This window comes from Schistocerca serialis, chromosome 2 (assembly GCF_023864345.2).
Source record: "Schistocerca serialis cubense isolate TAMUIC-IGC-003099 chromosome 2, iqSchSeri2.2, whole genome shotgun sequence".
NCBI classification, from domain to species: Eukaryota; Metazoa; Arthropoda; class Insecta; order Orthoptera; family Acrididae; genus Schistocerca; species Schistocerca serialis.
In genome coordinates this window covers 597,879,578-597,898,843 of record NC_064639.1, presented here as the reverse complement: position 1 = coordinate 597,898,843, position 19,266 = coordinate 597,879,578, and the positions used below count along the sequence as shown (strand labels likewise).

General features: G+C 38.4%; 1 protein-coding gene across 1 annotated transcript in view; it reads left to right on the top strand.

The window, feature by feature from the left end:
- LOC126457626 (ATP-dependent RNA helicase DDX3X) overlaps window positions 1-19,266 on the top strand; it is a 166,355-nt gene that overhangs the window by 62,449 nt on the left and 84,640 nt on the right. The window contains exons 8-10 of the mRNA XM_050094097.1: window positions 3,832-3,976; window positions 9,916-10,063; window positions 16,931-17,112. Coding sequence (XP_049950054.1) covers window positions 3,832-3,976; window positions 9,916-10,063; window positions 16,931-17,112 — 475 coding nt within the window. The remainder of the gene's footprint in view (window positions 1-3,831; window positions 3,977-9,915; window positions 10,064-16,930; window positions 17,113-19,266) is intronic.

Genomic DNA, 19,266 nt, shown 5'->3' with positions numbered 1-19,266 from the left:
AGTGAAGTAGTAACAAAATGTCAGTTTGGTTTCCAGAAAGGTTTTTCAGCAGCTTTCACCAGTCAAATTTTGAATGATCTGAATAACCGAACACCACCCATTGGGATTTTTTGTGATCTCTCAAAGGCTTTTGATTGTGTAAATCATGAAATTCTGCTAGACAAGCTCAAGTATTGTGGCATGAGTGGGACAGTGCACAAATGGTTTAATTCGTACCTAACTGGAAGAGTGCAGAAAGTTGAAATAAGTAGTTCTCATAACATGCAAAGATCAGCACATTCCTCAAACTGGGGAACTATCAAGAATGGGGTTCCACAAGGGTCAGTCTTGGGTCCTTTGTTGTTCTTCTTATATATTTATGACTTGCCATTCTATATTCATGAAGAGGCAAAGTTGGTTCTCTTTGCTGATGATAAAAGTATAGTAATCACACCTGACAAACGAGAATTAACTGATGAAATTGTCAATACTGTCTTTCAGAAAATTACTAAGTGGTTCCTTGTAAACGGACTCTCACTGAATTTTGATAAGACACAGTACATACAGTTCCGTACAGTGAATGGTATGATGCCATTAATAAATATAGACCTATATCAGAAGCGTATAGCTAAGGTAGAATATTCCAAATTTTTAGGTGTGTCCATTGATGAGAGATTAAATTGGAAGAAACACATTGATGATCTGCTGAAACGTTTGAGTTCAGCTACTTATGCAATAAGGGTCATTGCAAATTTTCGTGATAAACATCTTAGTAAATTAGCTTACTACGCCTATTTTCACTCATTGCTTTCATATGGCATCATATTTTGGGGTAATTCATCACTGAGGAATAAAGTATTTATTGCACGAAAGCGTGTAATCAGAATAATAGCTGGAGTCCACCCAAGATCATCCTGCAGACATTTATTTAAGGATCTAGGGATATTCACAGTAGCTTCTCAGTATATATACTCTCTTATGAAATTTGTTATTAACAACCAAACCCAATTCAAAAGTAATAGCAGTGTGCATAACTACAATACTAGGAGAAAGGATGATCTTCACTATTCAACATTAAATCTAACTTTGGCACAGAAAGGGGTGAATCATACTGGCACTAAAGTCTTTGGTCACTTACCAAATAGTATCAAAAGTCTGACAGATAACCACCAAGTATTTAAGAAGAAATTAAAAGAATTTCTGAATGACAACTCCTTCTACTCCATAGAGGAATTTTTAGATATAAATTAAGGAAAAGAAAAAAAGAAGAAAAAACCAAAACAAAAATATTAAAAAAATAAAAAAATAAAAACAAAAAACAAAAAAATAAAGTTGTTATATTAACTTTAGTATGTTGTTAAATTAACCTAATTATGTCATGTATTGGAAAGTTCGACTCGTTCCACATCATTACGAAATATCGTATTCATGATCCATGGAACTAATATTAATCTAATCTAATCTAATCTTAGCTTATGTAGACTATAGCTGTTGATGTATTTGACTTTGTTTTTAGCCTTCAAATCAATTAACCTTTTTTCTCATCACTTAGTGTGCAGCTAACATCATATTGTGGCGCTTGTGGGAAATGCAAGGGGTGTAATATTAAGTCATGCCAGTTACATTGATTTTTCGCAGTGTGTAACTTACATTTAAGGCTCCCGCAAATGCCTGTCATGTCTGCAAGTATCGCAATTTTTGCTGTGACCACTTGGTGGTAGAAGCAGTAAAAATTGTTTTTGTAACCTTTGTCTTGCTTTTTAAGCCACTAGGTGACATTAGAGTTCTGTTTCATGTGTTTTGTGCACTTTTGTGTTGAAAGTGATCACTGAAGAGAGAAACATTTGGAGAAAATAATTTAGAAAGTCCTTGGTGAGTCTATAGATGTTGAAAATGAAATATTTGGTGACCGTTCAGGTAACTCATCACCCGAGAACTGTAGTAATTCTAGACTTTTTTGAAGATGAACTGCTGCCTATGTTTATCATATTAATTCCACCGATTGTATTGTTATGGATGGTTCTCTTGCAGGTAAATCAGGACATGAATTTGAGCGTGTGACTCCACTTAGTGGAATGTTAGATTATGTATCTCTCCATGGTTCAATTTGTATCACACTATATTCCAGTAGAAACACTGAATTTTGCTTTGATGTTGTGTTCTGTGTGTTTCTTTAGATTGAAATTGGCAGTGAAAAAGATTTAAACAGAAAGTCCACATGTTTGCTTATGTATGTGAAAACTAGAACTCCTTTAAAGTTTTTTCTGTGATAATTACTATGAAATTGAAGTTTCGTCTGTATATTCATATTTAACACTAGCAATGTCAAAATGGTTGTACATGAAATTTAAAGCCCAATAAATTTCAAAATGTTTTGGAATTCCAACTGCATGTATATACATGCAAAGTCAAACTTCCAAAAGCCACACGTAATGGCAACTACCTGTTGTTGTTGTTGTTGTCTTCAGTCCAGAGACTGCTTTGATGCAGCTCTCCATGCTACTCTATCCTGTGAAAGGATCTTCATCTCCCAGTACCTACTGCAACCTACATCCTTCTGAATCTGTTTAGTGTATTCATCTCAGAATATGCCCTACCAACCGATCCCTTCATCTAGTCAAGTTGTGCCACAAATTTCTCTTCTCCCCAAATTCTATTCAATACTTCCTCATTAGTTATGTGATCTACCCATCTGATCTTCAGCATTCTTCTGTAGCACCACATTTCGAAAGCTTCTATTCTCTTCTTGTCCAAACTATTTATCATCGATGTTTCACTTCCATACATGGCTACACTCCATACAAATACTTTCAGAAACGACTTCCTGACACTTGAATCTATACTCGATGTTAACAAATTCCTCTTCTTCAGAAATGCTTTCCTTGCCATTGCCAGTCTACATTTTATATCCTCTCTACTTCGACCATCATCAGTTATTTTGCTCCCCAAATAGCAAAACTCCTTTACTACTTTAAGTGCCTCATTTCCTAATCTAATTCCCTCAGCATCACCCGATTTAATTAGACTACATTCCATTATTCTCATTTCGCTTTTGTTGATGTTCATCTTATATCCTCCTTTCAAGACATTGTACATTCCGTTCAGCTGCTCTTTCAGGTCCTTTGCTGTCTCTGACAGAATTACAGTGTCATCGGCGAACCGCAAAGTTTTTATTTCTTCTCCATGGATTTTTACTCCAAATTTTTCTTTTGTTTCCTTTACTGCTTGCTCAATATACAGATTGAATGACATCAGGGAAAGGCTACAACCCTGTCTCGCTCCCTTCCCAACCACTCCTTGCCGTTCATACCCCTCGACTCTTATAACTGCCATCTGGTTTCTATACAAATTGTAAATAGCCTTTCGCTCCATGTATTTTGCCTTTGCCATCTTCAGAATTTGAAAGAGAGTATTCCAGACAACATTGTCAAAACTTTCTCTAAGTCTACAAATGCTAGAAACGTAGGTTTGCCTTTTCTCAATCTTTCTTCTAAGATAAGTCGTAAGGTTAGCATTGCCTCACGTGTTCCAACATTTCTACAGAATCCAAACTGATCTTCCCCGAAGTTGGCTTCTACCAGTTTTTCCATTCGTCTGTAAAGAATTTGTGTTAGTATTTTGATGCCGTGGCTTATTAAACTGATAGTTCGGTAATTTTCACATCTGTCAACACCTACTTTCTTTGGGATTTGAATTATTATATTCTTTTTAAAGTCTGAGGGTACCTATGATCTCATAACTGTAAATGTTAATACTGAAGCTCCCTGTTTTTTGTGTGTTTCCATCTTGAAATTTGTCGCAATTTTCTTTCTTAGTAAGGTTACAAGTATGTCTGATTTTTTTCCTCCACAGGTTCTTAGTCCTTGATGAAGCAGATAGAATGTTAGATATGGGATTTGAACCGCAGATACGCCGTATTGTTGTTGATAACCAGATGCCTAAAACTGGAGATAGGCAGACGCTCATGTTTTCTGCCACATTTCCTAAAGAAATACAGGTATGTTACTGTTTCACGGTTTAAATTTGTTAGACAAGATTGTATATACAGTGAAACCCCACTTTTACACTTTTCAAGGAACTTAAAAATGGTGTAAAATGCGGGGAAAGGTAAAATGTGGGAAATACTGTTTTAAGCTGTAAAAGTTATGTATAGGGTACACCCCTTGCATTTTTGCACTTCACGTATGATGCATGTGCATAACGGGCATCAAAAGACATGTAAGGGACTTGTTTATTATCTAATAAAAACCACTGATGTAACTGGAAATAACTGTCTTGGAAATAGAAACATTTGACTCAATTTTATATGTCATAATCGATGTTTTTGGAAGACCTGCAGCTGTCATTCATTATCAAAATAATGAATTACTGCACTAGTTGTGTATTTTTTCATGCTTAGCACCACGCATTTAGAGAATTTTTTCTTGTTGCCAAGTGCGAATATGTACATAAGTATTTTGTGTGGTTTTCGAATATGTGTCAGTCTGTCTCTCGTCCATTGTTGCCATCTTTCGAGGTTATCAGGTACTGTGCCTCTTCAGTTGTGTAGTAAACCACACACGCGCAAACTATCACTCACACTGTTTGTGTAACATCACAAAAAATACATACAGAAACACTGCACTTAACAGCGAGATTAAATTCTCGAAACACATTTTGCTTAGAGTGGAAAAAATACGTAAACAGCATTGTGTTTCCACTAAAATGCAAAGTGAATGACTGTGTCAACTAGCACTACAAGTGGCCAAACGCCAAAACACGCGAAATATGGTTAGACAAAGGTGCCAAGATGATCACAACGATCATGAAACTGCATTTGCGCACTAGGCACAGTTTGGAAGTGGTTGCGATTGGTCATGATATCCTTATTCAAGCGAGCCTAGTCACTCCCGTCAGCCACCTTGCCGAGTAGAGCTTAACAGCGGCGGGAGATACAGCATGAATTGTTACAACGTTTACACATTTTCTGGTGCAAATCTACTGAATAGAGTGCCCTGGTGTCAGGAAGTTAACCACATAATATTTGTAAACGCTACAGGATGCCCAACAGTGTCATATTTTTCTCCACAAAAATTTTCTCGTACTGCGTAAATCGCGGGGAAATTATAAATATGTCGAGACAAAATCGGATGCAGGTTAACATTGCGGACATAGGAAATCCAATGAACAATAAAAAATGTTGTAAGTGGTGGAAAAACATTAATTCTGGGAATATAAAAGTGGGGTTATACTGTTCTTCCACATAGTCTTCGTTTGGAAAGAACACAAGTCAGATTAGAGGATGGTGTTTTCTTGCTACAGTATTCCAGTGGTTGTATGTTATTTTGCTGCAAAGGTAATTATGATATGTTAATACATTTGAGTGCTTGTCTTGCAAATAATTTACTTGCCCTTCAGGAAAGTGAACCAGCAGCAATAGAAAAATTTGAGCAACAGAAGCTAGCTGACTGAATATATCACACACAGACTTTGTTACTAAAGCATTTTATTTATTAACTGAAAATGAGATTCTGTGCCACAGAAAATAGGTTATTGAATTATAATGTGGGTCAACTTCATTGCAGTTTAGTTGTGGCTAATTGGTATCACTCACAGGGGTAAATGCTTGGATGTATATGTGTCTGTTGAATTACCTTTGAGTTGTATACACTGATGAGCCAAAACATTATGACCACCTGTTATAAGCGTGTTGTTCCACTTTTCAAACACAGTGCATCATAGATTCTGCTTGACATGGATTCTAAAGGTTCTTGACAGTATGCCAGAAGTATGTGGCACCAGATGTCTACTCAAACATCGAGCAGTTCCTGGGAATTAGGGGATGGTGGTTCATGGGCACACAGCTGGTGCCAGACATGTATTCCAGTGGGTACAAATCAGGCACATTTGCTTGCAAAGACATCTCTACTTTTTTTTACCACATATGGGATCTCTGAGGTGCTGGCAGGTTCACTGAGCAAGTTCTACAATGGAGCCACTCAGGGGCCAAGAACAAAAGCAATAAGGAAGTCAGACAGTGACAGTTTCCAATTTTTCACTGTCACAAGAAAGAGGAAGGATTTGTGGAAACAGACTTTAAGAATAAGACAATTTCAGCAAGCAAAAAAACTATGGATTATAAAACAAGAAAGAATAAGTAGTAAATTAACAATGAATAGATGTGAATTTAAAAACTGACAAGCTAAAAGCAAAATAAGACAATTAACATATGAAAGATAGACAGGAGTTAATAATGGGGATAGACAGATGAGGAAAAAACATGAATGTAATGAACACATTTCATATTGACATCTGTACTCCAGCTGATAAAATAAGTTGCTTTAATGAGAAATAACCATAATTTGCACAGGTGAGCCAAAACATTATAACCACTGCCCACCATGATATTGAATGGCTCCTGGCTGTGTAGCAGGCACTCGATGCAGTAAGGAAAAAATGTAAGTGGAAGAGGCAGGAATGTGGGCAGTCATTATAGTGAAGATATGGGCTGCAAATGTGGAAATCCCCTGACATGATTAGTTTTGACAAAGGGCGCATGGTGTGGCACTGTGGCGGCAAACTGGAATCTCAAACAGCGAAGCTGGAAACCTGTTGGTGCACTACTGCCGTGAGCACCTATGGTTGAAGGATAGTGAAATAACGATTAGGCCGTATGGTACTCTACTAACAAGTCTTATCACAAAATGTACAGGTCACTGTGTAATACAGGATAGGCAGCAACTGCAGCAGAGCCGAGACAGAGTACAATGCGGGTGCAGGCACAATTGTTTCGAAGCATATCATTCAAAGGCCATTGGAGGTTGACATCACATGATCCCTACATGATCCTGTCAGTTATGACTGCAATGGGTACGTAATCAGATTTTGACACCATGAATCAATAGAAACATGTCATCTGTCAAATGAATTGCATTCTTGTTACACAGGGTGATGGCTGGGTCCTTACACACTTCCATCCAGGCAAACAGCTGCACAAAACACACACACACACACACACACACACACACACACACACACACACACACACTCTTCCAAGTATAAATGTTTTTGGGCTGGGAAGAAGTTTGTACATTACACCTTTTTCTGCTTACTTTCGTCAGTCATTGTGACAACTCTTTCAATAATATAATACGTTCCTACAGTCCATGATTACTATTGTTGTTGAAGCATAGTAATTGTTTCAAAAGCTGATTGTAGCACTGTTGCCAAATATATTTGGCGGTAAATACTGACTCTCGTTCAGTAGATAAGACATGAGTATTAAACAATATAGAGGAGTTCTGAACAGAGCTATATTTTTGAATTAACAAGGCAACGCTCCAATCCAACATGTTGAAACCTACAATAAAATTTTTCACATAGGAAGAATACAACAGAAGAAATGCACTGTCAACATTAAAGCATGTAAGATGCTCTCCAAGGACTTCTATTTATTTATTTTTTTATTTTAGTGATTCGCTTTAGCCGCAATAACTGGTTTGTGCAGCCATTCCTGTCTAGAGAGTGAATCTGCGAACAAGCACATGCAGCCATGAGGAGAGAACGTAATGCCATGTAGTCCAAAGCACACACAACCAAATCTGAAAGAAAAACATGCAGGTTTCAAAGCCGCCGACTCAAAGGCGTGTTACTCGGAATTTCCATAACCATATTGGCAATAATAGGTGACAATGGGCTTCCCATCATAACTGTCTGTCTGCTCATATTACTGGTCATTGAATAAAAAGTAATTGGAGGTTGACATCTGTCGAAATAGATTTATTATTCAGCATCAAACTACCCTCGGTCAACCATAATGAATGGGAAAGAGGAACACAAGTGAAGAGAGAGACCACAGCAAAACTTACTAGATTGTCAATCAAATGCTTTCCATCAAATAGACACAAGAAATACATTGAGTTCTTAATGTGGTGCTCACATTGACATACTGTAGGGCTCAACAGGGAAGTAAAGTGTTGCGTTAGTCAATACGTTGGAGCAGTAATGTTTCGCAATCAAAGAGGAACCCTTTTCTTGTGGAACTTACGGATGTCATATAATCCTAGGAGGAACAGCACAATAAGAATAGAGACTCTTGGTCTCCTGTGATAAGGAACTTTGTTTTAGAAGGCTGTTAGGCATTCTCTCAACACTTTTTGTGGGGCCAGCACCAATCCTCCGATACACTGAATCAGACAGCTCACACTGCATCTGTTGAACATAACCCTGCTTGTCCGAAACAACGGTAGCATTGCCCTTGCATTTCTGAATGCAACCCAGCCGAATATTTTTTTCATGATCAGGATGAAAAAGGATAGCGGTCTTCCCTTTCTTGATGTATTGGTCATGAGGAAGACGGATGGTATGTTGGGACATGCTGTTTGTAGAAAGCCTGCTCACACAGACTTACATATGTGGGATAACAGTTGTCACTATCTGACTCAATGTGAAGGGGTGCTTCGTATCTTGTTTAACAGAGTCCATGTAATCTCGGAACCTCAGTTTTTCAGCTAATAATAATGAGGTGGCTCCAAAGTCTACAGCCATATTGCCTTATTCTGGGAGTATTTAGAACAGCATTGATCGTATTTTGCGGAAATATGATGTGAAGTGTATTTTTCGATCACCATTAAAATCAAGGCCCATTTAGGTTCTGTAAAATGATGATCTTAGTTTGCATAAGGCGGATGCCTGCTGTAGTCCTTGCAGTTGTGGCATGTCATATATTGGTTAGAGTATCAGTACTGTTGAGGACCAGTGTACAGGCATAAGCGGCACTGACATCTTCAACTGCCGAGCAAATTCACCATTGCAGAACACTGTCTTGGCACCGGTCATCCTATGGAGTATAACAACATAGATTCTGGAATGCACTTCTAGCTATAGGGATAGTGTTATTAAGGAATCTTTGAAATTAATTTAGTAAGTAACATTATAAATAGAGATGGTGGTTTCTGTTTAAATTCTGTGTGAAATTTTGCTCTGTTGTCAAAAAATAGAGGGTCAGAGTTCATGCTAACCCACTCATTGATACTTGTTGATTATTACTTTGACTATCAATAACTTCTAATGTAAGTCATCTTTGGTTTGTGGTGGTACTAGTGTGCATGTGCGCGTGTTGTCGACGTTAGTCACCTGGCTGCATTTAACAAGTGATTTGAACACAGTTAGTGACCTTGACAGGACAGGTTAAAATAGATAATTGCATTAAAGAGCAATGTATGGCCTATACTTAAAGGGTTTTTCAAATAAATTGCTAGCATCGCATAAGAGTGGCAATTGTTGCCAGCATCGCATAAGAGTGGCAATTGTTGCCAGCATCGCATAAGAGTGGCAATTGTTGCCAGCATCGCATAAGAGTGGCAATTGTTGCCAGCATCGCATAAGAGTGGCAATTGTTGCCAGCATCGCATAAGAGTGGCAATTGTTGCCAGCATCGCATAAGAGTGGCAATTGTTGCCAGCATCGCATAAGAGTGGCAATTGTTGCCAGCATCGCATAAGAGTGGCAATTGTTGCCAGCATCGCATAAGAGTGGCAATTGTTGCCAGCATCGCATAAGAGTGGCAATTGTTGCCAGCATCGCATAAGAGTGGCAATTGTTGCCAGCATCGCATAAGAGTGGCAATTGTTGCCAGCATCGCATAAGAGTGGCAATTGTTGCCAGCATCGCATAAGAGTGGCAATTGTTGCCAGCATCGCATAAGAGTGGCAATTGTTGCCAGCATCGCATAAGAGTGGCAATTGTTGCCAGCATCGCATAAGAGTGGCAATTGAACCCATACCTTTTAATTTACCTTGGCAGTCCATCTTTAGGATAGAGCTAACCTTCTCTGCTTGTCACACTTCTCCCTCAGGCTCTGAAGAAAATGAGAACACGCAATGTTTGAATCTCAATTTTAGAAGATAAATAATCACAAAGTTGGTTTAAAACATTTAATCTTTTTTTCTTTTCTAGATGCTTGCCCGGGATTTTCTGGACAATTACATTTTCCTAGCAGTTGGTCGCGTTGGTTCTACATCTGAAAACATTACCCAAAAAATTTATTGGGTTGCGGAAAATGACAAGCGCTCATTCTTGCTAGATTTACTGAGTGTACCATCAGGTAACTTGCAAAATTTTCTATTTATAATAAATGCTTTTTCTAGTGATTCTTAGTGAATTTAAGTTGTATTTGGAACCCTTTTATTACAGTTACTGTTCGAAAGCATTGTCTGCGAGTTCCACCTCCCACATTTCTTTGAACTTGCATTCCCACTGAAAACATTAACCATACGGCGGAACTCTAGAACAAACAGCTGGATCACAAAGGGAATAAGGGTTTCATGCCAGAAGAAAAGACTACTTCATGAAATATGTAACTCAAAATAATCCTCACCTGTAGTACGCGCATACTATAAAAAATACTCCAAAATATTAAGAAAAGTAATAAAAGCAGCAAAAATAATGCATAATGATGAAATCATTTATAATTCAGCTAATAAATCAAAGGCTTTGTGGAGTGTTATATAAAAAGAATATGGAGAATACAGACAACCTTGCAAAAATATAACACTATCACATAAAAATAAAAAAGTAACAAATCCCTTAGAAGTAGCCAACACATTTAACAACTTTTTCACAGGTGTTGCTGATAATATGTTACAATCAAACTTTAAGAGCACCCAGGAAAATGAAATGCATGTGGAGGATCAATGTACATTAGTTCTGTTTCACAAGATGAAGTAGCTAAAGCAATAAAAGGACTAAAAAATTCCAAATCGGCAGGTATTGATGGTATACCTGCAACAATGTTAAATAAGAGCGCATCAAACCTAAGTGAAGTACTCACACACTTATGCGACTGCTAAATTCAGGCAGGCACTTTCCCCAATGTGTTGAGAACATCAAAAGCTATTCCTGTATATAAAAAGGGGGATAAAGACAATGTAAATAACTAGACCCATCACAATTTCCTCCTGCATCTCTAAAGTACTGGAAAAAGTTATGTATGAGAAACTTATGAAATTTATAAATAAAAACAGCATCCTATGTAATGAACAACATGGATTCAGAAATAACAGGTCAACAACAACTGCTGTCTGAGTGCATAAATTCCATACTAAACCTGATGGACAAAAAACAGGAAACAATAGGAGTCTTTATTGACTTGTCAAAAGCTTTTGACATGGCGGACCGTAAAATTCTGCTGTCAAAGCTAGAAAGATACAGTATTCAAGGTCTGTCCAACAAGTGGATCAGTTCCTTCCTGACTAATTGTATGCAAGCAGTGTGCATCAAGCACACAAATATTGAACTAAAAATTGTATCTAATCACTTATCTGACTGTAAACAAATTAAATGTGGTGTACCTCAAGGATCAGTATTGGGACCCCTTCTGTTTCTTCTGTACATAAATGATCTAAGCTTAAATGTTGATGCACACAAAACAATCATATTTACAGATGACACCACGATTCTACTAAAAGGAGACGACGATGAACAGTTACAGCAGACAGTAAACATGTTCACGAAACAACTTTGCAGCTGGGCACAGAGTAATCAGCTTGTAATAAACAGTAAGAAAACCATTGCTCTAAAATTCCACAATGCTCCTAACAAGGACATGTTTATCCCATCAGTCTCTGTCAATGACGAACCAGTTGGTAACAATACTGAAACCAAATTCTTAGGACTTTGGCTGCAGAGTAACATCAGATGGAATAAGCATATTGAGTATCTCAATGCAGAACTGAGCAAAACGTGTTACCTTCTTTGTTCATTAAAATCATGCTGTAGTGAGAAAACAGTATTGAATGCATATCATGCGTACTTTCATTCTCATCTTAGATGTGGGGTCACCTACTGGGGAAACTCTAAAACAGCTAATAGCACTTTCAAACTACAAAAAAAGGGCCATTAGAATCTTGTTTGGGTTGCAAGCCTAGAGACTCTTGTAAACCCCTGTTTAAGAAATCTGGTATTCCTCCATTACCATGTGTATACATTATGGAAACCCTTTTGTTCTTTAAATTAAATGTAATACGCAAGGACCGGAGACTGCAAAAAACTGTGATATACACGAGCACTTTACCAGACAAAACAGAAACTTACATATTACTCAAATCAGCACAGCACTGTGCTAAAAAGGTACTTTCCACATGGGAGTTAAGCTTTATAACAAACTTCCTGAAAACATAAAAGCTATCACTGAGATCAATACATTTGGAAAATCTCTAAAGTCATATTTACAGCATCAATGCTTTTACTCCATTGAAGAATATTTAAATTTATGAAATGTGTTATATAAATACTTACGTGTAAAGTGTATTATTGTAACCTTATGTATGCCTTGAAATGACTTTCAGCCTGTATATTTATAACTTAACTTGTCCAATGTCTTATGCATAAGCTGGTATGTAGACAACAGGACCAATAAAAAATACAATACAATACTCACATATAAGATTCCTTTTGAGAGTTACTAGGTTAAATTTCAAAATTCAACTATCTGTTAATTCAAAAATGGATGTTAGAATTCAGCAACTAGTAACTGAATCCCCATGTTAACAGTAATTACATTCTTAATTAACGGTTGCAGATATATAAAGTATGTACTTAGTGATTGAATTCTGATGTGACTGACTGCAAATGGTAGCCTCTCCAGCCTTTCTCTCAGTACTGCCCCATCCTTTTCGTCGCCACTATTCTGTTCCTTCCCTCCTCACTACCACAAACTTACCCACCCTCTCACTATACACCACATCTTTTTCTCTTTTTCTACCCCCCCCACCCCCCTCTCGTTGATCCCACCACCCACAGTCTTAGTTCCCCCCCCCCCCCCCCCCCCTCCCCCCAATCGCACCCAACCCTCAGCCCATGTTTTTATGTTTTTTCCGCCCATCCCATGCACCTTTCACCTTGGCAGTCCATCTTTAGCATAGACGTGACCTTCTCTCACTTCTCTCGTGGGGGTCTGAAGAAAATGAGAACACACAATTTTAGAACATCCATCATCACAAGTTGGACTACAACATTTAACCATTTTTTCTTTTGTAGGTGCTTGCCCGGGATTTCCTGACAGTTAAACTTTTTGCCGTTTTTCTGTCCATTCCGTTTTTATTTTCTGGCAGTGTCGCGCACTTCTGGCCATGCAGCGCAGCACACGTTTTTCTGGCACGGCGCAGAGGCTCCAACTTGAAAATATTTTTTTGTGGGGGGGGGGGGGGGGGTGGCGGCGGGCAAGAATAATTTTATTAGGTACTACATTTGACAGATAACTTTTGAGTTTCCATCTACATGTTCAACACTCCAAACCAGTCCTATTTGCAGATTGCACCAGTGTATTGATTAGGCTGTATGCTTGAAGTCACAAATGAAGAGATTTCAGAGTGGTTTGTGAGGAATAAGCTACTGATTAACCCTTAAAAAAATCCATTAAAACCATATATTTCTTTGGAAAACCAAAAAATTGACACTGAAACGAAATTGCTTTGTTTACTTACAAGACAATCTGAAATGGAATTCCCACATCACATTCTTAAATTCTAAGCTATCTAAAATGATCTATGCAATGAGAATTATATGGAACAACACAAGTGCTGAAGGAGAGAGGTGTATTATACACGCATACTTTCCCTTTTGAGTTATCATATTCTTGGGAAATTCCCCTCACAGCATAACAACTTTCAAGATACAAAAAGAGATTGTGAGGATAATGAAAAATGCAAACAGCTGAAAATCATGCAAACTAAGATTGGCTGACGACTAGCCCCTACCCCTCGACTCACTGAAACGTCAATCACAATGTCATTTCAGTCGGAGTATAGATCAGTAGTGGTACAAAACAAATACATAAATAAAGTTGAAGAAACATACCTTATTTTTGATGGCATGTGTACTCCTCCTCAGATCATTCCTGCATATGAACTAGTCACATATGGCATAAAGGTCGAGTTTCATTGATTCATCTCTGTGGGCATTGAGAAGGGCGATGACATTAAGATTATCCTGCCACATTATAGAACAAAGATACGTTTTCACCCTCCGCAGACAAGAAAAAGATCGCTCAGTGGTGCAGGGTGTTACCGGAATCGTCAGCACTGCACATATGGATTTCACTTGTTCAGGTACTATGCCAAACAGGTGGTTTTCCTGTTTTAGGTATTTCACTATGTCATCCAACGAACTAATATTCACAGAATCACTACTTTGGGTAATCTCATGAAACATGCTTTGGTGGAGAAGCAAGCGTTCTTTGTCTATATCTGATTCGTAGAAAGATAAAATATCAAATGAATGAATGTTTATCACCAAGAAGAAATTGTTCAATTTGATTTACGAACGTGAATGATTGAGTTTTGAACCATAATTCCAAGAAGCTGATGGATGTATCCATTGTTTCATAATACAATCTTCTATATTTGTCACATACTTCAGTGAATGTTTCTACAGATGAATTGATGGAATCATCGTAATTCTTAGGGACTTTCCTTCTACGGGGTAATTTTGGGGAATCAACATCCATATCATGGCATTTTGAAGTTACTTCACCCCAGACTGATTCAAAATTGTTTCTCATAAATTTAATAGAAGTTACAAGAGTGGAAATCATCTTACTGACCACCTCTAAGTGTAGGGATTTCCTCTGTAGTGCTGTATTTACGGTATCAATGTGACCAAATAGTTTTACCAAAAGTGATAACATGAAAAAGAAATCATGTGTCTGCATATTAATCAAAAAGCAGTTTACTTTGGCCCCAGTGTCTGAATTGTCATTTCTTGAAACATTTAGAAAAAAAATCCTGAAGTTCAGTATAGTTGGACAAAACTGAAGACGTTGCCAAGTATCTTACGGCCCACCTTGTAGGACAGAGTGGTTTCAAATTTGTAGAGGCATCTGCCTTCAGGTGAGCAAAAAGATCTAATCTTTTAGGTGAATCTCTAACAAAATGTATTAAGTCCTTCATAACATTCAATGCGTTTCAACATTCTGGAACTGCTTTCACAGTGTCTTGTAGTGTTAAATTTAAACAGTGTGCAAGGCAGTGCACAAACATAGCTCTCTTCTCCATTTCCATAAACTTTATCTGGACACCATTATATAATCCAGCCTTGTTAGCTGAACCGTCAAAGCATTGGCCCCTACAATTAGATGAGGCAAATCAAATCATCTTAAAATGTCGATAATATCAAACAGAGCCTTAGCTGTGGTACTTTGTATTGAGTATAGCCCTAAATAATATTCTTCTATCTCTAGCGAAGCATCAACAAATCTTATACAGATACTAAATTGCTCTTTGGTAGCTATGTATGTTGTTTCGTCTGCTATTATTGCAAAATACTCTGCACTCTTGATATCCTCCAATAATATTCTAAGAAGTGTAAGACTTAAAATGACCAAAATTTCGTTTTGCACATCATGGGATGTCCATTTGTAAGTTTCGCACTGTAGCCATATTAAAAGTAGCTGGTTATCTTCACATCGAAGGCGTAATAAATTGTCAAAGTTACTTGTTTCATCAGTATGCCCACGTATTGCAAGCCTCTGCACTGCTAAATAATGGAGGGAAGATATGATTTTTAGAAAACAAGCTCGGTTTTCTTTCATTTGTGTCAGTTTTTCTTTTGAAATCTGGCTAAATACGTTGACATTCGATTTTAAGGATTTGAGTGCCATCGCCCAGGACGGCAGATTTTTGGGGACGGCAAATCCATCTTGCGTAAATGAAGAAATGTGAGAATAAATTGGAAATACAAATTTTATAAAATCGAGGGTCTTATTGAAAATTATCTATGGTACAGAAACAGTGTGCTCCAATTTACAAAAGAAACGTTTCCTCCAACAAAAATGCCTTAAAATGTTTTGCACTGTAAATGTATCACTGACTGCTGCTTTGATCTTAGATATATTCACATCAAAGAGATGAATGAGTGCAATATGTGCAAATAAGGTGTCATGTATGAAATATATTGTGGGAAAAGTTGACTGTCGAAAAAGGGGGGGGGGGGGGGGCACTTGACATGTTCGTGTGGGGTGGCAAAATCTCTGGAGCCAGTGCTGATTTGTGAGGTGTTGTACCTAGTGGTTGTCAATAGAATTTACAAAAATGAATGAAGAGTCTTTACCGTTACCTAGTCCTTCTAGCGATCACCATGAAATTCGGTGTCACTATTGCTCATTAGTTTCTTTTACAAGCTGCCAGCAGACTGCTGTGGGAGGAAGTGGAGCTCGTCCTAGCAGCCAAAGCGCTGCGAGCTCATGGTGAGCTTTCGTTCCCCGCATACCTCCGTACAGTAAAGGTGTGCGAATAACACAGATGCAGGGGACAAACCCTGTCAAGACAGTTCGTCATATGCAGAGGCTGGAGGAGTAGCAGAAAGGAATATGCAATAGCTCGTAAAATCAGTATTTTTTTCCTACATAATAATTACATACTACTATGCAAAAGTGTATGTGCAAGTTTTGACAAATTTCCCCGTAAAGGATGAGGAAGGGGGTGAGAACGGTGAGAAATGCATGTTTGAATATTGGGGGGGCACAAAGTACCTAGACCCCCCCCCCCCCCCCCCCCCCAAGTTGGCGCCACTGTCACGGCGCATGTTTGTCTGCATGACTAGAGTATTCTGTCATTTATGCGCAACTGTGTCCCCTCCTCCACCTCCTCCTCTTCCATCATTCCAACTGATTAATTGCCCCCCACCCTCCCTCCCTTTCTCTCTCTCTCTCTCCCCCCCCTTCGTCTAACTACCCCACCTCACCTCCTTGCCCTTCCGTTTGTCTTGACTCCTACTCTATCAGTTCCTCAGCTAAAACACTATGTGCATATTTTTTTTGAATATCAGTTGAAGCTATAACAAAAATAAGATTTCCATTCACTTTAAGAACTAATTGAATATTTATTATCGTAATTGCTGAATCTATATTTGGTGTGATCATGCATAGGTAATTATTGAGATTGCTTAATCCCATGCTTTTGCTTTTCTGTTGTAGCCACAGATGCTTTAACACTTGTTTTCGTGGAGACTAAAAAAGGTGCAGATGCTCTGGAGGAATTCCTATATCGTCAGGGTTATCCTGTAACCTCAATACATGGAGATCGCACACAGCATGAACGAGAAGATGCTTTAAGAAGATTTCGGTCTGGTCAAGCGCCAATCCTTGTTGCAACTGCAGTATGTAAATTATACTAACTTTTCATCTGAATTTTATTTTGCAAACTTTCATTTACTGTCAATAACAACAAATAAAGTTGTCGTGCTGTTTGTAGTGATAGTTTGTGTACGCATTTTTCAGCATTGATGACTTATTTTAGGGGTCTCTTTATTGTGTAAAGCTGTAGGCATTACATTGAACTAAACTTCATGTAGAAGCATAGACAGAGTAATTGGAGACTGTTTATAGAGTCATAGCTTTCTATTTCCACTAACTGAATATTCCACAATTGTAAAAGGAAGCTGTAGTCACATTACCCCCCCCCCCCTTTTTTTTTTTTTTGCAGATTGTAATTTCAGACTTGTTAGGCATGTCTTCATTAAGGCAGTTGTGCTGGAAACTGGAGTTTAAGATAATGTGGAATGAACACGTTTTTCACTATTACTAAATGTGCAAATGCAGTTTATATTATGATTTAAAGACAGTATTTAAAATCAAGAAAATGTTGTTCACATATTGTTTTAACAAATGTCACAGGATTGGCACAAAGGAAGTTAAAAAAGAATTCTGTAGGTGTTATTTTGAATAACATTTTCTCCATTGACTATGTATATTTAATGTAATCACACATCTGGCATTTTGGTTTTAAGTCTATATCAATTATTATTATTATAGCAATAATAATAATAATGAAGTTTGACATTCCAGAGGAAACAGATATGTGGCTTACACAGTGATTACACGAAACAATGGGAACCCACAACTGCCGAAAGGCAAAAAACGTGTAATAGATGTGAACTTGTCTGACTCTTGCCAGTGTTTATTATACAAACTATCTGTATGAAAGATTGAATTACAAAATTTCATTAAGTTCCTAACCAGGAGCTAATTTTATAAGATTATCTGTGTGCTTTAGTACTTCAGTTTCTTGAGTTTCTGTGTGTTAATTTAATATCTAATAGCCATAGCTCTCACGTTTTCGTTCATGTTGGAAAGTCAACAGATTGTGACATATTAAAAGTTCCTAATCAGGGGCGAATTATTTTGTTTCACTCATGTGATTTGGTAGTTAGGTTTTTGAATCGCTGCTTATTAATCTAATTTATTAGACACAGTTCTTGCGTTTCCGTCACTGTCTACAAGAGTATTGCACAGCACATGTTGATAGTCCATTTATCTGCATAGTTTAGTTTTCCACGGTCTCTAGTATGGACAGGGACTGTAATTATTGTGTGCAGATGCAAGCCAAGTTGGTGACACTTCGCTCTCAGCTCCAGGCTGATACGGCTTCGGTCACACACTTTGAGGCTGCAGTGGATGGGGCACCACTGTTGTGGGCCGGCCATGGGATCCAATAGATGTCCAGCACATCAGAGTCCTCTGATTGGTCCTCATCAGTGTACTGAGATTGACCCCTCACATGTGGTCGAGTGGGAGGTTGCCCCGGAGTGTAGCAGGCGGCGAAAGACTTCCCAGGCGGCCGCATGTAAGGCCTCCACGGTTTGTCTGATAATCAAGTTCCAGGTGCTGTGTGTGGCTGACACTCGGTGAGCCAGATGCCATTGCCTGTCCTGTTTCAGAGGAGACTTCTCAGCCTGCAAGATCTGGACAATCACAGAGGGTGGGATAGTTGATAATTGGGAGCTCCAACGTTAGACGCATTATGAGGCTCCTTAGGGACATGGCTGCTACGAAAAGAAAGAATACCAATGTGCACTCCGTATGCATACCTGGTGGAATCATTCCAGACGTGGAATGGGGCCTTCCGAATGCCATTAAGAGCACAGAGTTTAGCCAACTGCAGGTGGTGGCCCACGTCGGTACCAATGATGCGTCACTTTGTATCAGAAGAGATTCCCTCTGGCTAACAGAAGTAGTAAAGGCTGCTAGTCTTGCTTGGGAGATGAAAGCAGAGCTGACCATTTGCAACATAGTTGACAGGACTGGTTGTGGACCTGTGGTACAAAGCCAAGTGGAGGGTCTGAATCAGAGGCTCAGACAGTTATACGACAATGTAGGCTGGAGATTCCTCTGAATTGCACTAAGACACTGAAAGCTGGCTAAAGCGAGAGATAAGCCGAAATTTTTGCAAAAAACCTGACAGTGTTCCAAAAGGACAGGCTAAACACTGTTGGTGATGGCATGTTTGTTGCCATTAGTAGTTAGTTAATCTT